At 57.3% G+C, this 26,679-nt stretch overlaps 3 protein-coding genes across 4 annotated transcripts; all 3 read right to left on the bottom strand.

The window, feature by feature from the left end:
- Nucleotides 1-581: 581 nt before the first annotated feature.
- Nucleotides 582-13,750, bottom strand: FAM76A (family with sequence similarity 76 member A). 2 transcript variants are annotated; one of them, XM_065744371.1, is made up of 10 exons: nucleotides 13,624-13,750; nucleotides 11,826-11,890; nucleotides 11,008-11,062; nucleotides 10,289-10,441; nucleotides 9,252-9,409; nucleotides 8,644-8,730; nucleotides 7,874-8,005; nucleotides 3,905-4,040; nucleotides 3,373-3,474; nucleotides 582-921 (listed from the first exon to the last, which is right to left on the bottom strand). In XM_065744371.1, exons 1-10 carry the CDS (start codon nucleotides 13,702-13,704, stop codon nucleotides 835-837), a joined length of 1,056 nt encoding a protein of 351 aa, XP_065600443.1. In that variant the 5' UTR covers nucleotides 13,705-13,750; the 3' UTR covers nucleotides 582-834. The 2 variants fall into 2 exon arrangements, with proteins under 2 accessions (XP_065600443.1, XP_065600442.1); XM_065744370.1 differs by lacking the exon at nucleotides 7,874-8,005 and having other exon boundaries at nucleotides 13,624-13,746.
- A 4,173-nt stretch (nucleotides 13,751-17,923) lies between these two features.
- LOC136053679 (digestive cysteine proteinase 1-like) lies at nucleotides 17,924-21,138 on the bottom strand. The gene is made up of 11 exons (XM_065744550.1): nucleotides 21,090-21,138; nucleotides 20,728-20,787; nucleotides 20,533-20,625; nucleotides 20,260-20,432; nucleotides 19,838-20,078; nucleotides 19,327-19,528; nucleotides 19,053-19,246; nucleotides 18,866-18,957; nucleotides 18,630-18,791; nucleotides 18,265-18,454; nucleotides 17,924-18,185 (listed from the first exon to the last, which is right to left on the bottom strand). The coding sequence occupies exons 1-11, from the start codon at nucleotides 21,136-21,138 to the stop codon at nucleotides 17,998-18,000; spliced, it is 1,644 nt and encodes a 547-aa protein (XP_065600622.1). The 3' UTR covers nucleotides 17,924-17,997.
- A 1,047-nt stretch (nucleotides 21,139-22,185) lies between these two features.
- On the bottom strand, nucleotides 22,186-26,679 carry LOC136053678 (digestive cysteine proteinase 1-like). The gene is made up of 11 exons (XM_065744549.1): nucleotides 26,623-26,679; nucleotides 25,987-26,046; nucleotides 25,680-25,772; nucleotides 25,428-25,600; nucleotides 24,560-24,803; nucleotides 24,289-24,484; nucleotides 24,021-24,214; nucleotides 23,834-23,925; nucleotides 23,598-23,759; nucleotides 22,921-23,110; nucleotides 22,186-22,525 (listed from the first exon to the last, which is right to left on the bottom strand). Exons 1-11 carry the CDS (start codon nucleotides 26,675-26,677, stop codon nucleotides 22,338-22,340), a joined length of 1,647 nt encoding a protein of 548 aa, XP_065600621.1. The 5' UTR covers nucleotides 26,678-26,679; the 3' UTR covers nucleotides 22,186-22,337.

The raw sequence follows: 26,679 nt of genomic DNA, 5'->3' as shown, positions 1-26,679 counted from the left end.
AGAGCCCCGAGAAATGCTTCCTGGCCTGGGATGCTGCTTTCCCTGCAGGCCCTGGATGCAGCTGGAAGGGGGCAGGGGGAGGAGGGCCAGCTCAGTGTGGGGTCTGAGGGAGTGCAGGGGACAGCCAAGCCTTGAGCTGTCCTCATCTGAAGAAACAGTAAATGCTCGAGCCTATCAGACCCCACTGCGTGACCGTGGCACTGGGGACAAGGTGGTGTAACGCAGCATGGGGAAACAAGCCCAGGCAGTGAGGGTGGGCAAGCTGACGCCGCAAAACCAAAAGGAAAAACCAAAAACGACACCGAAAAAAAAAGGTGGGGGGGGGGGGGGGGAAAGCAACCCCTCCGAGATAAATACAAAGCCCCCGTCTGGGAAGCGCTCCCAGAAGGATGGGAGAACCGTTCTCAGCAGTGGCACAACCTTCCAGTGATGGCTGGTGATTTAAGGGCTTCCTTTCCACGAGGGAACAGCTGGAGAGAAACGAGGCTCCCACCACACAGCTCCTGTCCCATCCGTGTAACAGCTGCTCTGCACGCAGCCCCTGATGCAGCAGGCTCCTGTCTGCTGATGCAAAGGGTTGGCAGTGGTCGGTTCCTCCAGCAAGCAGTTCTTCAGGATCGAGGGTGGCTGGGACCTCTCCCCACGATACACAGTTCAGAGACTGAGACCAGACGCACTCAAGCATGCTGGCAAAAGGCAGCACCCCCCGGGTGCTTCATCGAGTCCACGGCAGTGGGGTAGTGACAGCACTGAGCTTTTGGCTGCCAGCAGTCACACAGGCCTCCTAGGCTCCTTGGCTAATGCTGGGGAAAGCTCCCACACTGGGGGTTTGCTTTAAGGGGAGGTAATCGCTCCAGACTTCTCAGGCTTTTTGCCCTTGGATAGGGCAGCTGCTTGCTTCAGGAGTTCTCTGTTCTTGGCCTGGAAACACAGTGAAAATGGGTGTTTAACGGAAGGGATCATCATCAGTTCTCGGGGTCCTAGCAATGCCTGGGCAGAACTGCTGGCATCCTGCAGGAGGGTGGGGAAGGAGCCAGCTGCTGCTGCGTGGCACCACAGCACACATCAAGAACCTCACTGCTACCACCTAGAGAGGGCTCCTGGCAGCCCTCCCCCTCACATCCCCCTCCTGTGCTGTAACTGAGACACGGGCTGGATGCTAGCAGCTTCCACAGACAAATGTGACAAACTCACGACTCGTGCTGAGCCAGCCAAGGACGCTCACCAAGGTCACCGGGGCTGGCTTGCTTTCCTTCTCTTCCCTTTCCAGCTTTGACAGCATGAGAAGTGGTGGAGAAAAATCCTAGCGACTCAGGCTCCCACCTCAACTCGTTTCAGTGAGTCAAAGGCAAACGTCTCCTACCCACACCCTCGCTCACATCCAGAGGGGCAAGGTGGAAGAGCTCACTCTGTTCTCCAGCTTTATTTCACCCTCAGCTTCTTGAGATGCTGCCAGTGTCCGACCAGGATCCAGCACTGCCTGACTGCACCCCCACAACACCTGAAGGCGACAGAGGACCGAAACACGGCTCCCTCTGGTCTGCACCCAATTAAAAATCATGACACCTTAAGGACAAGGCTCTTCAGTTTCTTTTGCCACACTTCCGAGCTCACTCGCCTGCAGCCTGCAAAGTGATTTCTGCTATTTCAGCAGGATAAGGATAGAATCCACACAAAGCCAGATACAGCCCTTCTGCACTGGTCTGCAGTGAATGGCTGGATATGCAAACCTTACTAGAGCAATTAAACCCTCAGCTCCAGTGCTGCACCTGGTAAAGCAGCTTCTTTGGCCTCCTGCGTACTGGGAGAACACGGTCCCTCACAGTCCCTCCCCCCCCTATGAAAAATAAACCAGGACAAAAAAAAAAAAAGCCAAGAGCACATTCAAAAAGTGAATCATATGAGCACTTTGAGGCGCCCACTGAACACCAAAACCATCTGAACTTTTATTTTGGGATCAGTGAGGGAAGTTTCCAGAGCCTCAGTCAATAGCAGCTGAAGGAGAACATTCAGACAGCAGAAAGGAGGAGGTCAGGGCAGTGCCACAGAGCTAAGGACAGGACAGCACCATGGGGACAGACATGCAGGTCCCTCTCCACCCAGCAGAGGAGGGTGGCAAAGCCACTTGTGGATCTGATGCCCCCTCTTTCTGTACAGAACTGAGCGAGTTTAAGCTGCTGGAAGGTGTCTGACAGCTTTCAAGACAGACATGCAATTTTAACTGCAGCAAAGGCTGCGAGGATGGAGGTCGTCTCCCTGGTTAGGGAGGCAATCAAAACCTGGGGGGTTGTGCTAGTGGAAAAGTGCCCGTTCAGAAGAGCAGGTCACCCTTGGCAGGCCACCCAAACATCTGAGACAGGAGCAGCTCTAGGCTGAAACAGGCAGTGCAGGATCATGGAAGCAGAGCGCAGACCCAAGGTGCTGGCTGCCACCAGTCCCCGGACCACCAAGCAGCAGCACTGCCCCACTCACAAGGAGTGGGGAGCACACCCAGCCCCCGTGCACCACGTGCAGATATCCCAGCTTTCAGACAGGCTTACACTGCTTCACAGTGTGCACTGTGGTGGACAGCAGCTCTCTGACATCGTCTCCAGAACCTGTTGTCTTCTCTAATAATTAACCTGGGTGTGTGCTGATGGAGGAGGGGCTGTTTTCTCAGCAGGAGCAGAAGCCTTTTGTCTCATCCCCTCCCATCTCTCATTGCTTGGGCTTTAGATCATTATATACCCCAGGGTAATTAGAGGGTGCAAAGTTCATTTCTGAGTCTGACTTCTTCCCCGTAACCAGCTCCCCTTTGACCCCATCTCTTCAGTGCCTCACAGAGCATTCATGCTGATAGTCTGTCTAGTGTTTCCATGGCCGTGACAAGAATCCTGCTCTCCCTGTTCCCTCCAGCTCAGGGCCTTCTTTATTTGGACTACAGATACAGCCCCGAAGAAACCTCCAGTTGTTTCTCGATCTTTGTTCCCTCTGGTTACTGGTCACATAAATCACACTAAGAGCTACGTGGTGTGAGGAGCTGACAAAGGTTCTACAGTCTGGAGAAACAGGTTTCAACCTGATTCTGGCAATAAGTCAAAGGAGTCTGACAGTTCCCATCTAGCCCGTAGGGGACACAACGCAGCACTTCACAATACAGTCTGAGCCCAAGTAGAGAGCAGCAAGAAGGGTGTAAGTAGGGGATCCAAGGCACTGCAGCCTGGTGCAGAGCTGGGGCGTGGCTGGCCAGGCAGAGCAGAGGCTGGAGGACATGGCTGAGGAGCATTAGCAGAGCTGTGTGTGCGAAGGCTCACGGCTTGCTCTGATCAGGAGTGCCCTCAGTCACTCCTGGGTGCAGCACAGCTCAGTAAATTAAAACAAAAATGCTGTCACCTGTAACTGCTCCATGACCTCCTTGTGTGTCTTCTCCATTTGGTTCATCTTTGCTCTCATCTGTGACTCCTGGTACTGCAAGTCGGCCTTCAGCTCCGTGATCTGCAGGCACACCAACAAAGAGTGTGTGAGAGGGAAGAAGCGACCGCCCTCACCCCACGTGCACTGACACAGAGGTTGCCTGAGACCAGATGAGCTGGGAAGCATGCTGAGGTAGCGGGGGGAGAGCAACAGGACCACAACTGCATCACAGAGCTGCACAGAGCAGCAGAAGCACCCAGGGTGCTGCTCCTGCTCTGCACGGAGCTCTGGGCTTTCTCTGGGTCTTGCCTCCACGTGGAGGTCTCAGAGTTTCCCCTCCTAGGTGGGTGCTGAAAGCCTCCTCAGCTTTGGAAAAGGAGGCAGCGTGGAAGCAGCCAGAAAGCCTTTTGCTGACTGCAGTATGCAAAGCTAGATTTGGTTTGAGTGTGATCTGTGTGAACATGCCAGCTGTCAGCGTGCTGGGGGTGGGGGAAGCAAGCAGAGGCTGTACCTTCTTCTCCTTCTCCAAAATCATCTGATCTTTCTGGTGCAGCATCTTCTTTAAAGTAGCCACCTCCTCCTTCAGCTGGGCAATGATAACGAAGTGGTCAGTGCCAGGAGAGTCCAGGGCGAGGTCCGGAGAAAAACTGCAGCAAAGAACAGGGAAGGACTCCCATCACAACCCCTCCTCTTCACCGAGGCACAGGAATTCCCACGCAGATGGCACTCGAGGAAGAAAGGGAATCGCTTCAGGCCCTGCAAGCTCGTGGTGTCCGGAGGTGTTACCTGCACCCCTGCTCTGAGTGCCACGTGGAGTTTGGGGAACGCATACAAAGATGGGCAACGGTGCAACAAAGGGAGTCAGCACAGACACAGCACTGCTCCGGGTGAACATCAGCGGCGTCTGCAGCAATCCAATGCTAATGATCTATTTTCAAACCAAAGAGCTGAGGACAGCAATCAGAGAGCTCGTGAAACTTTATGCAACCACACAGGAGCTCTCTTTGCTCGCAGGCAGTCCTTGGAGGTACAGCAGAACTTTTCACTCCAGGTAAACAAAGAGGTTGGCAAGGAGGGAAGAGGAAAGAGAAACAAATAGCCTCCAAGTTAAACAAACAAAGCCAAAACGGACACCTAGATTAAAGTCAGCGCTGTCCTCAGCAGGGAAAAGGGGAAAAAAGACACTCTGGGCTTTTGTATTTTGATTCCACCACCATACAGCAATGTAGGAGGAAACTCTGTTACCCCAGCAGAGCAGAAAGGACTCTCTACAGGAAGACAGAAATAGCTAAGGACCTACTCTGAAACCGCCTGGGCCACACTTGGGACGCACACATCTCCCTGTCAGACACCCGGCCATCAGGGCAGCCACCACAGCTGCACTTCACATGGCGAGATCCGAGAAGCTGCAGCCACAGGCCCGGGGAGCTCACCTGATCTCTGCCTGCCTTTTGTTGCTCACCATCATGGTAAGCCTGATTTTTATCTCTCGGTGCTAAAAGGGCAGCACACTCCCAGCCACACACACTTGAAATTGCCGTGTATAAAAATATAACAGTAATAAAAGCGACAACAAAGTTCCACCTAGAGGGTTACTTAAAGCCTGGCCGTTATCAGGCAGCAGCACAGTGCTGCCTCTGGAGCCCCTCCAGGCTCCTGATCCCACAGCTGTGGGGCAGGACGGAGTGCTGGCTACTCAGACCCTGGAAAGAATCCATTTTCTAATTAAAACCACAGCCTACATCGATTGGATTGGATAGCAAGAATGTGGCAGAAAACCTCCCTCCCTCCACTGCTGAGCTGGGGGTTTACAGAGGGGAAAAGCAAGCACAGGCAGCAGCTTCACCAGCACAACAGCCACAGGTCAGCCCTGCAGCTCTGAGACAAAAAGCTTGGCAAGGGGAAAGCCACAGGCCACTCTGTCAGGACAGGGCAGGTCTCTGGGTGTGCAGGCTCTGGTTTTGGCTCGTCACACTGCAGCCCTTGAGTGCAGACAGCACCTCTGTTTTGAAGCCATGCCTGAGTGCAGCTCCCCGAAGGAGGCTCTGTGATGTGAGGCTGGGTGCTCCAGCACCTTTCTAACAGTGGCTTTAATGTCCCACTCGGTGCAAACATGCTGGGGAGAAGAAAAAGGAGGTAAAAACAACAAAAAAAAAGGCAGCCTCCACAGGGGGCAAAAACCCTCAGCTCTTCCTCGCTGAATTCTTCTGGCTCAGAACAGGCTTGCACCAATCCCTTGCCCAGGCAAGCTTCCCTGCTGCCATGTCCTGGGGTGATGAAAAGTGCTGGGAGATGCTCACGCTCCCCCAGCAGCTCAGGCAGGAACAATTCACTCCCAGGCAGCTCCTGCTGCAGCAGCAACAGAGCCGTGGAGCGAGAGTGGCCCTGCCACCCAGTGGAGAGAAGGGCCAGGAGGGCTAGCAGCCTCCTGCAGAGCACAAGGAAGAATGCCAAATACACATCTCCCTCCTCCTTTAACCATCAGATTAAAAATTAAACAAGCCAGCCAACCCCAGACACAGTCTCTCTATGTGTAAACTCCATCACCAGGGTTGCAGCCCTCTGGGATAGGTTGGAGGGACCTGTGCTCCCCATGTGTGAGCAGCCTCAAATTCATGCTTCTCATTAAAGCAAATTGATGAGCTCCCGTTGCTTTCACTGGAGATGGAGTTAAAAATGGAGCTCTTCCAAAGGCACCTGCCTCTTTCCATTGAGTGGAACAGAAAGCAAACTGACTGCCTTACACTCAACACCTGATAAAGGAATGAAATTAGGCAAAAATAAATGCCAAGCTTAAAGGTTTTGCTATTCAAGCTGGGCTCGTTTAAAGGGGCACAGTGCGAGCTGACCAAACCAGCATCCAAATTTCACCTACGACAAAAATACACTCAATTCTCTACAATCCATTCAGGAACCGGCACGAGGGGCTGCAGGTGGAGCTGGGGGGCTCACACACGTACAGGCAGCACTGGGCTGAAGGGCACCAGCAGGACAGTGAGGTTTGTGAGGCAAGGACTGCCATGAGCTGCTCCCAGAGCTGCTGCTGGGGACACTGCTCGGTGTGCAGCAGGGCTGCTGCTAACTCCTCTCAGGGCCCAGAGCCACACAAAGCCACCCATTAAATGACAGCTGGAAAACACTCAGTCCCCTTAAACACAGGCACTGAGAGCATCACCCGCTCAGAAACATGGGAGCACAAACACAGAGAGCTCAGAGCCAGTCCAGTAGGACACAGCAAAGAATCTCCCACCACATCCATGAGGGAGCAACAATTCTGGGTAAGCCAGGCCCTGCTGGGGCCGTTACTGCAGGCAAGAGCTCAAGCATGCCCAGATTTCACCCAGCTCAAGGCTGCACAAGTGTGGCTGGAGCCAGCAGCTGAGACACACCGTGAGAAAGGTGCAGCAGCCTCAGCAGTGAGGGGTGCCCCTGTGCAGCACCCCACCCAGAGCACCCTGTTAACAAAGCCAGCCCTAGCTCCATACCCAGCCTGCAGCTCCAGGGGGCTGTGGGGAGGAAAACCTGCCAGAAAATGGGGCAGGAACGGGGGCTCCTGGAGCTCTGTCCCCCACACAGTGAAGCACTGTTATTATTCCTTTCAAGAAACACAGCCACACGTCTGATTAAGGCAGCTGCAGTGCTTTCCACAGCATGTTGCTGGAGCCCTTTAGGAGCTGCTAAAATTACACACAGTTTGTTACTGGGACTCGTCAAAAAAAGGTGTGTGGCAAGGAGCACAGCCTTGGCAGAAGCCACGCTGACACCATCTGACATAAGCAAATAGAAATGAAGGCATCTGATTCTTCTAATGCATGCTCCCGATTGCAAATGACTGAGCACTTGATGACAAGGCATGGGACTTTTTGGTCCCTGGGTATTTTCTGCTTTCACCCCAGGCTTTAGCAAGCAGGTAAAAACACCTGGTCCTGTCCTACAGCCTCGGGAGGAGGGCAGGGGTCCAGCAGGGCTCCAGAGGGAAAGCAGTATTGATGGGCTACCTTGCTGCAGAGATCTGCCTCCACTCAACTCTTCCAGCTCCACCAGCATTAAAAGCAGTCAGATGAACTCTCTGAACACTTCATGCTCAACTGGAGCTCCTAAGCCACAGTTAACTCGGAATGTTTTCCAGCTTTTAACCAAGAGCACTGTTCAGGTGATAAATGGCCTTGCAGACAGCTCTGTGGGGATCGCTGCCTTATAAAATGATTTGCAGTTCTATTTCACATAACAGCATTTTGAACATTAGCAGACATTGACTAGATACCAACAGTGTCTACAGGAGAGGTGTAACGTGTGATCTTGAAGAAAAGACCTTCAGTTACCAGTGCTTTAACAGACCCCTTGGCACTAAGAAGCCCGGACCACGCTCCCATCTCACTGCTGTTTGGAAGCAGATCCATCGATAGGGACAGTTTCCATGGGTGACACAGTTCCCAGGGAGGGAGGGCAACAAGGGGGAGAAAACAACAGGTGATCTCACTTCAGGATGTCAGTGCCTTGAGAAACAGGACAATGGTGGGCACCGAGACTCTGTTGGGAAGCAGCCCACTGCGCCAACGTGGACGGGGCACTCTGGATAGGGGGGCAAAGCATCTCGGGAGAGGAAGGAACGCTGAGAATCAGAGAGGAAAGGGAGGAATGAAAATATGCATGTACAAGACCATTAAATAATAAAATCCATCTCAATTTCCTGTTTCTCCTAGTGACTCTCACTCTTCTGCACGTGCAGTCAGCAACGACAGCACCAACTGTGACAGCAGAACGCGACTGGCTGCTTTCAAGCAAAGCCTGACTGCTTGTCCCACCCCCAGAAGGCAGGAGGGGAAGTAGGAGGTGAGCTCAGATCCTCTCCTCTGAGGCCATCTCCCTGCAGGTCAGTCTGACAGCCCAGAAAGCACAAGAACTGCACAGTTCAACCGTACAGGGCAGCCAACAGCCAGCCTGCAGCTGCAGGGAGAGGACACAGTTGATCAGGTTGCAGCTCTTGTAACTGTCGGGGAGCTCAGCCAACAAGCAGTTTCTGTTCTAACAGGTACAGGCATTAGGTATTGTTTTCCTTTTCAAAGCTAAGTGCTAACTAATGCTGGCCTGTCAGATTCTGGAAAGCTGCTAAAGCAGCCCCTCGAGGACCCAGAGCCCAAGATCCCTGCTCTAAGCATCAAGTTTCCCATTATTCACACAGAACTTTATATAAAACTTAGCAACCAAGACCACCCGCCCACCCGCCATTTCCCCAGATAACAAGCTCACCTGTCACCATTGGCAGATATGGCATCAAACTTGGCTTTCTTCTTTGGGATTTCATTCTGAATAGAAGAGGTGGATAAGGTTTTCTGGCTAGAAAAACAAGGAAACTGTATGTCAGAACCTGCGGTCAGAGACAGAGGAGCAAACACATATTCCCACCCACTTTCAGCCTATTAAAACAAGATTTCTAAGCACAAGAAAGAACAATAAAAGATTTATTCCTTGCAGGGAAACTGGAGACTAAAAATAAACAGAAAACGGGGTGTCAGTCCAATCAGCAGGCAGGTGAGGATCTCATGCTTAAAAAATCTGGATTTCCATCATCAAATCTTACAAATTCAACTTAGCTTTAATGGTGTACAAGTTCAGTAAGTTGAACCACTGTGAACTGCCAGATCACAAGTCTACACCACAAGGAGCGTTTGCAAAGGAGCGAGGCCTGACTCCACATTCACCCCAACAACAGCCACCTCCCCAACCCCACCACTGCCGCACGGTGCTGACGGCCAAGGTGCTGCTCCTGGTTACCCTGAGGTGCGTGGAGCAGCCTGGCATTCTCTTTGCCTGCCCCAGAGGCAAGCCTACGCAACAGAACAGCCTGTGCAAGCTACCTGCTATAATGGCTGCCGCTGCTGAGCCTGCTGTACTGCTCCTTCTCTTGCAGGCTGGCTCGGGAGGAGCTGCTCAGGTGCTTGCACTGCTCTTTGGTCTTCTGCAGGACCCGTTTGTAGGACAGTGTGCATAACCAGCAGAGCAGCTTTCCATCCACCTGGAGGGCATGAAAGAGAGACATTTTTGTCTTGCTTCCTGCCCACAAACAAAGCAGAGAAGACAACAAGGACCTTCAGGCTTTAAATCACACACAAGCAGCAATTCAAAAAGGATCCCCTGAGTGCTCAGAAAGCCACCTGGCATGGCTGGTGCAATGCACTCATTAACAGCAGCTAACTTATCCTAACTTCAGTCTCTTTCAAGCTTTGCTTTGCTTAAAGACCGTCTTATAACACCCATTCATCAGGACAGGCTAAACTCCTCTGGACATCTGTCAAAGGAAAGCCACAGGATGGCAGACCACGGGGCAGCCACTGGAGACCACAAGAGCCACAGTTTCTGCTCAGGGAGGATCAGCAGGAGGACAGGAATTATCAGCACAGCATTCAAAACAAACAGTAGATATTCACAGCCTGCAGAAAGCAGGCTTTAGAAATACACACCTAAACAGCTCTTATGTTATTTAAATAAAGGCCGTGCAGGAGCCACAGGACAGTTGTGGAGGTACCCACTTGCAGCACCTCAGGCTATGGCACTGATGCTGCTCCCACCCCTCTCCCCCAGCAGGTACCTCACACGTGGCTCACAGGCTCCCCCTCCTTTGCCCCCTCATGCCAAAATCAAGAGATCTTTCTCAGAAGCCCTGGCAAAGGAGCAAAAGGGCTTCTGAGGGCCTTTAGCAAAAGGGCTTCTGAAGGCCTTTAGCAAAAGGCTAAAGAGCTGCAAAATACGACTCTCAAAGCAAAGTTCAACTCCAAAAAGTACTTTCCAGGCAAGTGGCATCCCCTTTAGGAACACTAGAGACCTGTGAAAGAAGGGAACAACCACTGTGATCAGCCCCTTGAGCTTTTCAGCCTCCTGTAACAGAGATACTGACCTTCTTCCTGTCATCCTTCCGGTCAAAGGCACACTGCTGCTTGCACTGCTCACAGGAGTGTGGAGGTCCATACTTCTTTTCTGAGTTTGTGCAACGCTGACACTTGTTGCCAATGAATGCTGCGATGATGTTGCAGTACTGGCAAGGTTTTGGCTTAAAGAAACAAGAAGGACCAGTAAGGCTGTGCCTTCTAACAACATTAACACATTGCTCTTGCCACTTCCCCCCAGCACTTCTGAACATCTAATTCCCCATACCAAGCTGTCTGTAACACCGATCCAGGAGACAAAACTACATTCAGACCCTTGGTCTCTAGCCAAGCATATTTAGGCACAAAATCTACACCATTTAATCAAGAGTTAGGAAATCTTCAGCAATATTTAGCACCAAAACAGACACAATCCAAATCTCAGCTTCAGATTTCACACAAGCTTGGAAACAGCTTTACCACTGCTTCCAGTGAGCGAGCTCAGTTTGTACGACCACGTTCTTGTTTCAATTGGATATAGAATAGTTCATTTCCCGACCTAAAATGACCCAGAGCTGCTCTTTTCCATACTAAAAGAAAAGGTGAAAGCTTCACGCTTGAGAGATCTGCGTATTATTGATCAGTCATGCTATTACCACAGAGCCAGCCCATAAACTGCTCTGGGACTCAGCAGAATAAAGACAAGAAAGATGAAAGGAGAGGCTGCTGAGAACCAGCCCTGCTCACTTACTGTGCCATAGAGCTTCACGTTCTGAGCACACTTCTTGCATATTGTGTTGGTTTTGCTGTGAAGAAGAAGGACAGACTGTGTTATTAACACTTCCCCAGAGGAAACTACATCTCCATGGTTGGGACCCCAGGCTCCGTCTCTAGTGGCAAGACTGCATTCGTCTTCACTAGGGACCCTGATATCAAAGTGCATTTCCTATTCCCATCCGGTTGAGGATAATTTGGCAAAAAGTGGTATTACTGGGAGGTATCTTTTAATTAAGGCATCCCCAGATGACACCAGTTTTTTGTCCTGACAAATGCAAGCGTCTGATCACTGGCTAATTGGCAGCAGGCATGATTCAGCACTGGTGACAGCCTCTCTTCTGGAGGAGGTCTGTGCTCGATTACAAGGTTAAGGCAGGTCAGGCACAGAGGTATATTTGTCCAACAAACACAGGAAAGAGCACCCCCACGCAACGTCCGTGCAAGTTATGCTCATCAGCTCCTGGGTTTACCTCCCCTTCCTCTGTAACCTACATCATTTGCAAAGGGCAGAATCACAGCTAAAGGAAGCGTATCAAATGATTTTTGGATCAGGTAGGAGAAAACTCATGGGAAGATCCCCCAGATCCCTCACTGGGAGACGCTGGTGAGTGCTGACCAAAACCAAAAACACTGCACAGGCACACCGACTCGCCCAGCAGACGTTTGAAGAAGGCCAAAGGTCTCCCACAACAACAATCAGGCTCAGCCATCAAAGGTGTGGAAACACGACGGTTCACCAGGTGCATCCGTGTGAAAGAAAACATCAGCCTGCCCAGCTCATCGCTCATTTACCTTTCCTGCTGGAATTCAGTCCTGCAGTAAGTGCATTTAACAATGGGATGTGCAATCCGGCACTCCTGCAACGATACAGCACTGCGTGAGCTGCACTGTTTCTCCCACACGCCGTTCCCCCAAACCCCTGCTGGCCTCCACGCACACTCACACCCATCAAACTCCCAACATTTCCTCCCTGTACAGTCACACTGCTCTCAGAAGGGCTGAGAGCAGAGGAAGGGTGACAGGAATGGCATGTGTCATGGGTGACCCAGAAGTAAACTGCCATTCGTAACAAGGCCTTATTTGTGCCCGACACCCACAGACAGGGGTCATGTCTGGCCTCACCTCCCAGTGCAGGAACACACAGTGCTATTACAGTTATTCACCTCTCTGTTCTCCAAAGCTTCCCGTGCCCAGAACGCCTCCAGCCCAGCTCTCTCCTCCCCCCAGCACACTCAGGAGGTTCCCCTCCACCTGTCTGCTTTGCCCCATTTCCACCACCCACCCCAGAGTGCTCTATTTCTTGTCCTCCCCCTTCTCTGTCTCATCTCTGAACTCAATTCTTCTCCACTCAGGTTGTCTCCCAAAATTCACCTAGCTCCTTCAAGATGCTGCAAAAGCCATTCCAAAGCACCCCCAGACTCACCTCAAACACCCTGGGACCCCCCAGCTGCCCCAGGCCTCTCTCCTTGCTACAAGTCACCTTCACAAACGGGTTCCTACGTCCCCAGGCCTCCTGACTCAAATGCCCACTCAGTCCCCACAGATGCCACTAAGAGCCCCCAGTGACCCACAGCTCCCAGTTCCTTCTCCCCCCATATATCCCCCAGACAGCTCTGGGACCCCCTCCCCCACGCCTCAGAACCACCCAAATACCCTCACACCCCTTCAGCGCTTTCCAGTCCCCCCTGAGGAACAGCCCCCTGACACCCCCCAACACCATACCCCCGAGGCCCCAGGCTCTCTCAACTGCCCCCTTACCCCCAGCTTCCCCAAATGCTCCCAGGACCCCATTCAAACACCTCCCCCCCCCCACCATCGCCTTCCATTCACCCCAAGCCCCCCCCGCTCCACACTTCTTGATGAATCCCAAAAGCCCCCACTCCCTGAGCTCAGCCACCCTCCAAGCCCCCAGGGCCTCCCGCTAAGCAGCCCTCTAAGTGTCCCCAGAATCCCAAATCCCCTCCCTCAAACACGGCTCCCTGCTGCCCCTTACCCCCTCGCTTTCCCTCATGAACCACACCCCCCCGAGGCCTCCCACCTTTACACCACTCCCGCTTTCCCTCAGGATCCCTCCTTACCTCCGCACTGCCCTCTTTCCCTCAGACGCACCCCCTTTTCCCCAATACCCCCCCCCCACTTTACCTCAGGACCCCTCTCTGCTTCAATACCACCACACCCTCACCTTGAGACCCCCACTTCTCCTCAGAGCCCTCCCCCATTCACACCTGAACCCCCCCCACTTTATCCCTCCCCCTTTAAGCTCAGGAACCCCTCCTCACTTCAGTGACCCCCCCTTCCTCCTCCTCACAGCGTCCTCCCCACCTCCAGAGCCCCCCACTTTACCCCAGGACGCCCCATTTCCCCCTCAGAACCCCCCACCCCTTACACTCACCCCACAAATCACCCCCTTTTTACCCCAGCACCTCAGAGGCCTCCGTCCTCCACACCACCCTCTCCCCCCACCCCCCCTGCTCCCCATTTCACCTCCCCACCCCCCCCCCTACACACACACACTCCTTCTCTCAGAGGCCCCAGGCGTTACCTCCGTGCCCCCCCTCCCCCCTCCCTGTCCCTGCCCGCAGCCCCGGACCTTGCAGAGCTGCTGGCCCTGGCTGAGCGCCTCGAAGGGGAAGCGCTGGTGGCACTTAGTGCAGGCATACAGCGCCGCCATCCCGCTGACAGGCGCAGCCCAAACCGCCGCGGCCTCCCTCCCGGTGTAGCTCCGCCCACACCGGCCGTCCCGCTCCTCTAATTGGCCGCTTCCCGCATCGCTCACGGCGATCCGGCTTTTCGTTGACTCACGCGGACGTCACTCTAGAAATAAGGGCGGGGCGAAGCCGCCTCCCTCCTCCCTTCCGCCCTTTCCCCTCCGCGGGCGTTGGGGAGCGTTGACGTCACGTGGGGCTCGCGGCTGTGACGTCAGCGGCGCGGGGGCGGCCCAGAATGCCTTGCGCGGGGTGGGGGAGGGGAACAGGAAGCGGAAGCGGAAGTGGAAGCGGGGCGGGATGGGGCTGGGGGGAGGGCCGGGTTGCGTGGTGGAGCCGGGCCGGGCCGGGCCGGGCCGGGCCGGGCGTGGGAAGAGCTGCGGCTGTGTGCGGGAGAGTGGGGCTGGGCCGAGCCTGGCCATTGGCCAGCAAGGGCTGGAGCAGGGTGAGGGCAGGGGATTGTCAACCTGGAGCTGGGCCTGTGCTAAGTCCAAGTGGTTTGGGGTGAAGGATGGGGTGTGGCACCGCCAAGCTAGGGGGAGGATCAGTGGGAGCCACAGATGTGCTGTGGAAGGGGGGGTGGGGGAAGGAGGAAGGGCTCGGGGCATGGGATGGTGAGGGAGAGTGAGGGCTGGAGGAAGAAGGGGAGCAGGGAGCCTAAAGCGAAGCCAGGAGATGGCTGCTGGATGCTGCAGTGCCTGAAGGGTCTGAACTGGGGGAAGAGGAAGGGAGAGTGAGGCAGGAGGTGTTATCTGCTGCAAAAGGAGAACTTCCCCGTGGGGTTATTTCCCTTTTTGCTCCAACTGAAGTTAGTGGTTGCTGGGAGGGCAGTTGCTCGTCTGCAAGCCCTGGGCGCAGCCAGGGCAAGCTGTGATCTGCAGGGGTGGATCTCCTCACGTTTGGGGCAGGATAGGCAATGCAAATTGCAGCTTGCTGTGTTTACACCACAAGTTGGGTGCTCACATGGTTGGGAAAAGTGCCTCCGTTTCGCTTCAGGTGTGAGGTTGGGTGTGAGGTTGGGCTCCGGTCGCTGCTGCGAGGTGAGGGCGAACCACGTGCTGTGCAAACAGTGGGTAACTGCTCCACCTTTTAAATGGAGCCTTTGTCATTTTTACAGCGTGGCACTCACAGGTGCTGTGAATGGAGCTCCTCGCTGCCTGCCCAAACAAATGAGCCAATGAAAGCACTTCGGAGTTAAAAGTTCACTCCGTAAATCCAAGGCCAGCGATCCTCTTGCTCTGTGTCTGTGTTGCTGGGAATTCCTGAGTTCTCAAACCCTGGGGGATACCTTGAAATCTTTGGGAGACTTTGTTTCCTTACTTCTTTCTCGTACAGTGGATTACAGAGTATTCCCAGTCGTGGTGGAGCTGAAATACGAGATGCTCACCGCAGAGCTCAGCCTTTCCCGAGAAGGACCGGGGGAGTGTCTTGGGTTTTTAGTGAGGCTGCGTGGGTGTGCATATTAAACTGAAATTCTGCTGTGCTTGGCTACCTCGGGGACTAGTTATAATCACCGGGCAAATATGCTGTGTGTAGGAGAAATACTTAATTTCATGAAATTTGTTGCATTGTGCTGCGTGCTGGATGGTGATTGGGAAATAGCGGTGGGTGAGAGCAGAAGGCAGAGCTTGGCAGAGGCGGTGGGTAGCGTTAAACAAAACCGTCCTCGTTGCCCGGGGGGGGGCTGGGATGCTCTGAGAATCCTTTCTTAGGGAAATGGGGCGGAGGTGGAGGGCTTTCAGAGGGGGTTTTGACAGCGCACCTGGAAAACGTAAACGCCGCGAGCAGTTTTGTTACAGGGAATGAAACCTCCAAAATGTCCGGGGGGAGAAGGAGGGGGGGGGGAAGGGTTGGGGATCTCTGGAGCTGTGCAAGAGGAGCAGTTGGTTTCAGAACGTGAACGACAAACCTGCCAGAGCAGTCACAGTCGCCAAGGGAAAGACGTTTGGCGAAGGGAAAGCGTTTGTAGGGCTGCTACTGAGGGAAGTGTAATAAAACGTTTAACAAAGCCACTGCCTCCGTGGTTTTCCAGGATAGCCTTGCCAGCAGCGAAGCAGCTTTGAACGAACTCTCTTGCAGAGGTCATGAGACCATTTAGGTCTTCCTGGATGCAGTCACTCGTGCCCCAAAATGCTGTGGTTTCTATAGCAAGAAACAAGCTTTTCTGTCCCGAATCGTACTCTGTGTCATTATAAACCCGAAGGGCTCTGCACCACACGTCCTCCTGCTCACAGACCGACCCGGGGAGCCCTGACCCCAACTGGGAGCTCATGGCAGCCCTGCTCAGATGGAGCATCTGGGAGCCAAGGAATTGCCAAACCCGCTTTGATCCAGCTGCTGTTCTTCAGCTTTGTCTGTGGTTCTCTGTAAATCACTCGCAGATAATATTTTCATGTGCTGGCTCTCTCCGTGTCCCCTGCTTTCTGAATAATTACCTTGTTTTGTGTGAGCCATGAGAGGCTTTCACAGATAATTCATCCGGTGCTGAAAGGCAGCCAGCCCTGGGGCTGGAGAGCGTTTTGGGGCCACCTGGCATTGCAGCACAGAGGTCTGTGCCGGAGCACAGCTGTCTCCGGAGGGAAAGGCAGCATCCAGCACAGCCCTGAGCAGGGTGCAAAGCAAACCAGGCTGAGATCCCCGCCGCCCTTCCTCGGGGGATCGTTTACCTTGGCAGATGCAGCCCGCCCCGAGTTTCTGGACGTGTGGACAGATTGATCCCGCAGATCTGGATGCTCTCACCCGCAGAATGCATGTTTTGCTGGAACAGAACGCCTCGGGTGGGGGTGGGGTGGTGTTTGAGGGCTGTGCTGTCTCATCTCGCTCCGTGTCCCGGCCAGCACGGGGCTTGGAGTGCGTGGGTCAGAGCCCAGCGTGGTGCCAGGATTGTTCCCCCCCCCACCCCGGGTTTGTGTCCCCATCGTGGGGACGCTGCGGTGGCACAGGGCCTGGGGTCACAGGAGGGCAGCCAGGAGGCTGCCAGCCCTGCTGGAAGTGCACCACGAAGTCCTGCTCTGCCTCTTCTGGCTTAGCAGAGTGGAAACAGTCCTCATCGAGATGAGTGGAGAAGCCCAGAGCCCTCTGCTCTGCAGTCATGCACACTCATGTGGCCGGGCACGTGAGGACCTGCTGTGCCAGGGGACAGTCCCCAGATGTCCCCTTTTGCTTCTGCAGGAGCCAGGTAACCATGTAGGGCTGGGATGGGGGAGGGCGGGGGTGCAACCACATTTCACACACAGGGCAGCGCTCTCCTCCTTCAAAGCACGCCCAGCCCAGCTGTGCTTCACCATCCAGCACCAAATCCGGGGCGTTTCCCCCAGAGCCGCTCAGGGCTGACAGTTCTGCAGCACAACTGCACAGCTCTTCCCAACCTCCTCCGTCCCTAAATCCTTTTCCGACCTTTAATTTAAACTCCCCACCCGTGCTGGACAACCCCTGCTTGGAGCCTCCGCTATCCCCGGTGCCACAAACGCAACGATTTCGGCTCCTGATGAATGCTTCTGGGGGAGCACAGCCCGCAGCTCCCGGAGCCTCCTGCGTGTTCAGCAGCAAATTCACAGCATCACCCATCCGAAGGGAGCCTGAAAGTCACGGCTCCCTGAAAGTCAAAGCATGTTTTATTGACTGCAGCCGAGAGAATCAAGGATCCAGAGACCCGGACTCCCACGGAATAAACCGCATTATTCCTGCGCCGTGATCGTTTCTCTCCCAGACGTGAATTCGAGTCAGCACCCCTGCTGGGAATGATTAAAGACCACTTCAGAAATCAGTGCAGCAAATTGTAAAATAAGCAGGTGAACAAGGGAAGGGAAACAAGAAAATATGACGACCTGCCAGCCTCGATCGGGAGCAGCCACGGAAGGACGCGGCTCCGCGGTGCTGCCCGCGGTGAGGGAGCGTGGCAGCTCTCCTGGCCATTTGCTGGGCAGAATGAGGGTGTAGTTATGGGGCAGAGCTGCTCTGCTACCACAGCCCGTGTGGGGGAGGATGCAGACTATGCGTGGATTTGTACGCCGTTGGGTGTAGGGGCCAGGTTGGGGGTGACAGAGCACACCCAGCAGGACGGACAGGATCACTTCTCTATGGATGTTTATTGCTGTGATGATAAATACCTCAACAGAGCGTTGCCTGCCCTCCCAGCAGGGCCACAGTCCCCCCCCCCTCTGCCCCACAGCCACCTCGCAGAGCCCTGCATCTCTCTGCCAGCTCCTCCCCTGTGTGGAGGGACACGGTGGGGACAGTGCCCACACGGGGCCGTCCCATCAGGCCAGGATGGGGAAGGAGGCAGAGGTGGCCACGCCGCAGTTGTTGTCCTTCATGGCCATGAGGATGTAGCCGTCGTTGCCCCAGTACGTGGACCAGGAGTTCTTGATGAGCCAGTAGCTCTTGCCACGCAGGACGCCATAGCCCACGGCCAGCACTGCATGGTCCAGCTCTGACGTCTCATTCCCTGGGAAGAGACCAGGAAAGAGACATCCCCATCCCCATCCTCACCCCCGTCATCTCCACCGGGTGCCACCCCCGCTCACCGCAGCGGGGCTCCTCGTAGACCCCGTTGGCGTAGAAAGTGAAGGATTTGTGCGAGGCGTCGATGTTGACAGCGATGGGGCCGTGTTTGAACAGTGCAGCCTTCAGAGCTTCAGCACTGCCCGGCTCCACGGTGACATAGCTGGCGAGGGGGGCCACCAGCTCCGACTGGTTGTAGTGGCAGTAGCCATTCTGGGAGGGGACACTGAGTCAGGGCAGGTTTGAAGGGGATCCAACCCACCCCAGCAAAGGATAACCAACCAAAGAAGAGCATCCTTCCTCCAACAGAGAGATGATGGCAGCTTTGGAGGAGCCTCTCCCTGCACCCCATATCCCGAAGGGGAGGATGGGGTGTGCACACCCTCACCTGCCCCAGGTAAGGCCCGTAGGACTCGGTGCTGGCGATGCCGCCGTGCTTCTTGATCCACTCGTAGGCTCGCCACTCCTCGCCCCCATCGCACGCGTAGTTCCCGAAGCCCCAGGAGCAGTCAATGAGGACTTGTTGGGACAGCGGGGTCAGCACGCCGGTCTGCGGGGGGACACGCCGTAGGGACAGGGACGGGAACCCTCTGGCCACCCCAGAGCGTTGGGTCCCACTCCCACCTTGAGGAAGAGGGCCCCCTCCATGGCGCCCGTGGTGGCGAAGCTCCAGCAGGACCCGCAGACAGCCTGGTCCTTCACGGGGGTGACGGCGCCTGGGGACAGCGGGGAAACCGATGGGGTGCGAAGGGAAAGTGAGGCAGGAGGCGAGGGCTCGCCGCGCTCCCGGCCGGGCCGGATCCCTCCTCACCATACAGCCTCCAGTCCAGGCTCTCGGGCAGGATGATTCCCGCGTAGTGCTCAGCAGGGAAGGGCAGCCCATGGTTGGGGTCCCCGCTCCGGCACCGGCCCCGCAGCGCAGCCATCTCCTGGGGCGTGCGGTCGGCCAGGTGGTTCAGCAGCAGCGAGTAGGAGAGCGCGGCACGGTTCTTGGAGTGCACGAACCTGGGGACGGGGGTGCGATGCTGCGGGTGCCGGGCAGCCCCGTGGAGCCCCCAGCTCTCCCCGTGCTGCCCCATACGCACCGCATGTTGTGGATGAAGGTGTGTTTCCGGTCCTCGTGCTCCTCCTCGCTGCCGTAGCGCTTCCCAAACCTCTCCTTGTAGTGGTGGAAGAGGTGATGGTGGACGTGCTCGGTGTCCTGGGCTGTCCCCACGAACTCCTGCATGGGGTTGGCCATGATGCGGTGCTCGGGGCCGGCTGTGGACCACTGCTCACACTGCACACCTGTGGGGCACAGAATGGGGCCGCGGCCTCTGGGCGCACACAGCAGCTCCTGACCCTGCAGCAGGGTGCATGGCACCTGCAAGCCATGGGGGCCTGCCCTATATGGGGGTCTGCATGCAGGGGCTGCATCTGCAACCAGAGCTGGTCATCACTTTTACTTTCCTTCCCACCTCCCTTTCTCCAAAACCCACTGACCCACATCAGAGCGCACACGCAACGCCATTGAACGGCGTTAAGGAGAGCGATGCAGGGCCGTGTTTCGTGCAGCCACATCCCCAGGAGGGCTCTGGGATGGCAGCAGCTGCTCACCGTGCGGGAGCTGGAGGACATCGGGGGCAAAGCGGTGTCCGAAGGCGCTGTACTCGATGTCGTACTTGTCGTAGTGGGAGCCCAGCAGGCTGTTGTAGCCCCGCACCTCGTAGTGCAGGGGCACGGGGCCACGTGCTGAGCTGCCCACCCGCAGCGTGTAGACGTTCTTCTTGTGGCCCCAGTAGGAGATGTTCTGCCACACGGAGCAGGGCTGCCCGCGGAACCGCTCCTCACGCACCCACTGAGCACAGAGCATCGGGGACACCGTGCTGCCACCGCGTCCCCACGAAGCCACGCCTGGGCCCGGCCTCACGTTGCCCCACTCCCAACCACTTCCACCCTCTCACTGGGAGCTCCAGTGCCCACCACCGTGCCCCATCCCCTCCCGTGTCTCCCTCCCGGTCCCCATGCTCAGAGCTCACCCTGAAGTGCTCCAGGTTGGGGAAGACGCTCTGTGGGGCGATGAGATCCCCATCGGTGCCGTTGATGCGGAAACACTTGCGGACGTTGAGCTCCGTCTCCGTGGTCTCTGGGGTCACCTTGAAGCTGACGCCGAAGGGCCCCATGGAAGCAAACTGGAAGGTGACCACTTGGCCTGGGGACGGGACAGCACTGGGTTGCAGCCGTGGTGCTGGCACTGGGGTGGCCCCGTGGAGGGGCAGAGGAGTGGAGCTCCTCAAGCTCTCTGCACCCACCGCCGTAGTACTCGATGCGGCTCTTCCCCCCGGTGAGGTTGTACCAGGCCTCGAAGGGCTCCCTGATCTCGGCGTAGGGCAGGCTGATGGCTCCTGTGGGCACCCCACGGCGTCACCCCGCTGCTCCCACCCACAGCAGCCGTGCACCCAATGGCACCCAAGGGTGCCGGACCCATGGTGCAGCCACAGCCGTACCTTTGACGTGGTAGATGTCCCCAAATGTGGGTCTCTCTGGAGGAGCTTTGCTCTCTGCTCCTGGAAGGGAAAAAGGAAAGCAATGATTTGTAAAGGCCCTGAACTGCTGCCTGCCCACCTCCCCACAGGCAGTGCTGCAGCTGGGCTGCTCCCTGGCTCAGTGCCTGCACAGAATCCCAGGAAGAGGGGACCGAGGGCAGGGGGTGTGAGGAGGAGGACTCCCACCCTGCCCATGCAGGACAGAGATGAGAGGGTCCTGAAGCTGAGGGTCCCTAGGGAAGGGGTCCCCACTCCTCCCTGGGCATCTGGAGCCAAGCACCCCTTGGGGTGCATCTCCCCCTCCCCCAGTGCTGGGCGCTCACCCAGCAGCACTGCAGCCCCAAGCACCAGCAGCCACCAGCACCCCTCCATCCTGCACCCACCCACCCCACGCACTGCCCTGCTTAAATAGCACAGCTGGGTGGGCAGGGAGCTGGCAGCAGCCAACAGGCACAGCCCTCCCGGAGCCACGATGGGACCAAGGGGGGGGTGTGGCTTTGGGTTGCCCCCATATGAGCACCCAGGGGTTGTGGGGTTTGGGGGTGCCCCTGTGCTCCCACCTGAGGCTCTGCTGCCTGCAGCTTGCAGCAGTGTAAACCTCATCAGCTGCCCCAGGAGAGCAGCGAAAGCAAAGTCCCACCGGGTGCCCCCACCCTCCTGGCAGAATGTCCCCACCAAACCCACAGGGATTCCTGCATCCCTCCGGATAAACCAGCAGCACAAACCCAGGGGCTGCGTTTTGGGGGGTTAACTGGAAAAAGGAAAAAGGGGGGAAAAGACATTTCATGTCACCGGATCGCATCTCAGGAGCTACGTGGGAAAGAAGGACCCAGCAAGGAGAGCAGCGCTGTCCCTGCAGCGGTGGCCTTCACCTGTCCTGCTTGCAGCACATCCAGCTGGAGCCCTGCCCAAGGTGACAGCGAGCCCCAGACAAAGCAGATAGGAGTTGGGTGCTGGAGGGCTGCACACGCTGCTGGGGATGTCTGTGCCCTTCCCCCCCCCCCCCGGCTCTGGGAGACCAAAGTCTCTCCACTTTGCACACCGATGAGCAATGAGCTGAGGGTAAAGCAGAGACCCCTCCACAGAGGGGAGCAGCCCCCCCGGGTGCAGGGAAACCCAGTGCTGCCCCAGATGCCACCACGTCGTGGAGTCCCAGCACAGCCCGGGCACTGGGGCAGAGGGTGGCTGCTCCCCCAACGCGTTGGGAATGTCTCTGCTCAGCAGAAACGTTGGGGCTGTTTGTGCTCCACCTCGAGATAGGGCTGCAAGAATCTCTCCCCGGGTGTCTGAGATGCTGTGAACGCCACCGTGCCCTCCCCAGGAGAGCCCTGCGGTCCCACAGGGCTGGGAATGAGGAGCTGCGCTGTGCCGGGCAGCCACCAACTGAATCCCTCCCATACAAACCAAAGTGTGTTTTTCCAAGGTCTTTATTGGCAAGCCCACGGCTGCTTTTCCAGCACCCCGCTGTCCTTCCCCTCCACGTCCCCATCTTCCTCCTCCACCCTGGGTCCTCCAAATCCGAGGATGTGAGCTGAGAGCACCACCAAAGGCTCTGCCCTCAGAGCAGTGTTTTAGGCCAGGATGGGGTAGGTGGCCTCGGTGGCCACGCCGCAGTTGTTGTCCTTCATGGCCATGAGGATGTAGCCATCGTTGCCCCAGTACGTGGACCAGGAGTTCTTGATGAGCCAGTAGGTCTCTCCCTGCAGGACGCCGTAGCCCACGGCCAGCACTGCATGGTCCAGCTGTCCTGGCTTGTTTGCTGCAGGGACAACATGGGAAATGTGGTTTTGGGGGGAGAGCAGCTCTGGGGATGCTATCAGCTATGTGATCTATGATCACGGAATCGTTAAAGTTGGAATCCCCAAGTCCAACCCCAACCCATCCCCACCCTGCGCCCACTGACCGTGTCCTCAGTGCCACATCCCCACAGCTCTGGAAAACATCCAGTGGTGGTCACCACCTCCCTGGGCAGTCTGTGCCAGCACCTGACCACTTTTTCTGAGTATAAATTTCTCCTAATATCCAACCTGACCTTCCCATATGGAGCTGCTCTCCTCCTCCAGCCCCACCAAAGCCACTCAACAGCAAGGTGGGGGACCTGGCGGCCACGGCATCACCACAAGAACCCCGATCCCCACGTGCCACCCCACTCACCGCACTTGGGCTCATAGTAGATCCCATTGGAATAGAAGGAGAAAGTCTTGTGTGAGGCATCGATGCTGACGGCCACGGGGCCGTGCTTGTAGATGGCAGTTTTGACTGCTGTGATGTTGCCCGAGGTGACGTTGACGTAGCCCGTGATCTTGGCCAGCATCTCAGACTGGTTGTAGTGGCACAAGCCATTCTGCAGCACCGGTGGGGGGAGGGCTGCATCATCGGGGGCACCCACGTCCCCTTGCCGTGCCCCCGGCTGCCCCCTGCTCTGACACAGGGACTCATGTGGGGCTGGGGCTGTGCCCGCATCCCTGCTCCCGCCCCTCCTGCCTGCTGTGGGGGCACTATCTCAGGCACTGTGCCCAACCCCTTCACTCTGCCCTATCCCTGTCCCCAGGCAGCCCTGCTCCGTCCCTGCATCGCGGGGATGCAACACTCCCATGGGTGGAGGAGCATCGTCCCTGTTTTGCAAGAAGAGAAACTGAGGCAGTGATGCAACCTGGCTGAGCCGCAGGGCTTGGCTTTATGCTGCATGGAGCCACGGGGACTCTCGTGCCCTGGGGACGTTTCCCCATCACCAGAGCCTGTGAGCACCTGATGGGGACTGTCCCCAAGCAGGGATCACAGGGCACATCCCAAGAGCTGGGGACCCAACAGGGGCGTGGGGCCACCCTCACCTGCCCCAGGTAAGGCCCGTAGGACTCGGTGCTGGCGATGCCGCCGTGCTTCTTGATCCACTCGTAGGCTCGCCACTCCTCGCCCCCATCGCACGCGTAGTTCCCGAAGCCCCAGGAGCAGTCAATGAGGACTTGTTGGGACAGCGGGGTCAGCACGCCGGTCTGCGGGGGGACACGCCGTAGGGACAGGGACAGGAACCCTCTGGCCACCCCAGAGCGTTGGGTCCCACTCCCACCTTGAGGAAGAGGGCCCCCTCCATGGCGCCCGTGGTGGCGAAGCTCCAGCAGGACCCGCAGACAGCCTGGTCCTTCACGGGGGTGACGGCGCCTGGGGACAGCGGGGAAACCGATGGGGTGCGAAGGGAAAGTGAGGCAGGAGGCGAGGGCTCGCCGCGCTCCCGGCCGGGCCGGATCCCTCCTCACCATACAGCCTCCAGTCCAGGCTCTCGGGCAGGATGATTCCCGCGTAGTGCTCAGCAGGGAAGGGCAGCCCATGGTTGGGGTCCCCGCTCCGGCGCCGGCCCCGCAGCGCAGCCATCTCCTGGGGCGTGCGGTCGGCCAGGTGGTTCAGCAGCAGCGAGTAGGAGAGCGCGGCACGGTTCTTGGAGTGCACGAACCTGGGGACGGGGGTGGCACTTCTCAGCCCACCGTGTCCCCAAAAGGATGGGGGCGTCCCCCCACGAGCCCCTACCTCATGTTGTGCACAAAGATGCTCTGCCGGTGCTCCAGCTCCCGTGCCGAGCCGTAGTGCCGCCCGAAGCGCCGGCGGTAGTGGTGGAACACCGCGTGTGCCCACGGTCGGTGCCGCCCCACCAGGTCCTCCATGGGGTTGGCCAGCACCCGGTGCTCCGCCACGCTCCCCGGCAGCAGCCCACATTTCTTCGTCTCTGGGGTGCAGCCAGGGGACACCGTCAGCCCAAGGTGCCCCCAGAACTCGGGGGGGGGGTCCCAACCCCACTCACCGTTCACTGGGATGTCGAAGACGGACGGAGGGAAGCTGTTGTCGAATTCGGTGTAGGTGATCTCGTACTTGTCGTAGTGGGAGCCCAGCAGGCTGTTGTAGCCCTGCATCTCGTAGTGCACTGGTGCCACCCCACAGCTGGAGTTGGTCACCCACAGCGTGTAGATGTTCTTCTTCTGCTCCCAGCGGGTGATGTTCTGCCACACGGCGCAGTACCGGCCCTGGTAGTACTCCTCCCGCAGGAACTGGGGGGGCAGGGACGGGTGCTTGGGGTACCAAACCCACAGTGACCCCAAAGCTCCCCAGGAACCCAACATCACTTTGGATATCCATCATCGCTTTGGGCACCCAACGTTACTTTGGGTGGTCATCATTACTTTGGGCACCCAATGTCACCTTGGGCACCCAACATCGTTTTGAGCACTCAACATCGCCCTGAGCACCCAACGTTTCTTTGGGTGGTAATCGTTGCCTCGGGCACCCAACATCACCTGGGGCACCCAGCCCATGCCAATCTCCTGGGACAGCAGCCGTGTCTGCCTCATGCCCAGCACAGGATGCTGTTGGTGCTGCCCCAGAGCCTGCGGACATCAGGAGCAGATCTGCCACGCAGTGACTTGCCCGAGCCGTCCTGAGATGCCGGCATTTGTGTGGGCTGCGGCACGTCCCAACATTTCTCAGGATTGGGAAAGGAGTGGGGCGTCCGGCCCCGATGCGGGCGGGGAAATGACCCTCCCTGTGCCCGTGGGCGTGGGATGTGCTGCAGCCTGCCCAGCGCCCTGCAGGGATCGCTGCATTGTGCAGCACCCATCCCGAGGGATGCTCCAGGCTGCAGTCAGCTCCAGGCTCCGACACGTCCCATCCCTCACCTTGAATCCATCCAAGTTGGGGAAGACGCTCTGAGCCTTGACCACGTCCTCTTTGGAGCCGGGCAGCTGGAAGCACTTCCGGGCGTTCACCTCCTTCTCGGTGGTCTCGGGGGTGATCTTGTAGCGCATCCCATAGGGCTTCACCGCAGCCAGCTGGTACGTGATCACCTGCCCTGCGCCAGGCAGGGGAAACTGAGGCACGGGGGACCCACCTCAGCCTTCTGCACAGGGACAGGCACCCAGAGCACTTACCCCCGTAATACTGGATCCGGCTCTTGTTCCCTGTCAGGTTGTACCAGGCTTCGAAGGGCTCCTCGATCTCGGCATAGGGCAGCTTGATAACCCCTGCGGGGCACCCAGCTCAGCCCCAGCACCCGACATCCCTCCCCGAGCCCTGACTGCACCGCATGCATCGGAGGACGCAGCCCTGCAGCCCAACCCAGCTGCAGTCCCCCACAGACGTGCAGTGAGCCGCCCCACTTTGGCACTGGGATGGCACTGAGCACCCTTTGCTCCCCCCATGGCATGGGTGCTGTGGGTTCTGCTGTGGGGCCGTTACCTCGCACGTGGTAGATGGAGCCAAAGTGGGGGTGAGGGTGGGAGAGCGCATCGTCCTGCCCTGCAAGTCGGAGCAGAGGGGTGAGTGCAGTCCATGGGGCTGCTGGAGTCGTGCTTGGGGCTCAGGGCTTGTGTGACCCCACAGCAACATGCCCCGCTGCCTACACCTTCACAACACCTTCCCCAGGACCCGGCCAGGCTCTGCTGCTGCTGCGCCCAAAATCTGGTGCTCCCCACCCTGCCCTGGGCAGGAGGTGCCGTGGATGTGGGGAGCAGCAACAGAGCCAGCAGCCCCACGAGCCATCCCAGGCACCAAGGGGCAGCCTGAGGGGGCACAGTCCCTCTCAGAGGGGTACAGACCCTTCCACTCTCCCCTTTCCCCTCCCCTTGCTTCCGGCAGCACCCTGCCCACCTCTCTGCAAAACAGGGAACCAGCCGGGCCTGGTGCACGCCTTACACCAGCCTGCCTCAGTGCAGCCCTACTTTCACACTTCCCCCTTACCAAAGAGCTTTTCCACCTCGCAGCTCTCCTCCCTTCAGGGCTTCAGATTTAGGAAACCCCACAAAGCACGGCAGAAACCTCCCAGCAATGGGGAGACGGCACCCCCAGCTCCCACCCCGACGGGCACAGACTCACCCTGCACGGAGCTGCCGAGCACGGCAGCCACGAGCCAGCCCAGCACGCCCATCATCA

Source organism: Cyrtonyx montezumae, unplaced genomic scaffold, assembly GCF_038088225.1.
Source record: "Cyrtonyx montezumae isolate F1298 unplaced genomic scaffold, pur_monq_1.0 scaffold_31, whole genome shotgun sequence".
NCBI classification, from domain to species: Eukaryota; Metazoa; Chordata; class Aves; order Galliformes; family Odontophoridae; genus Cyrtonyx; species Cyrtonyx montezumae.
This window is presented reverse-complemented; position numbering and strand designations above follow the sequence as displayed.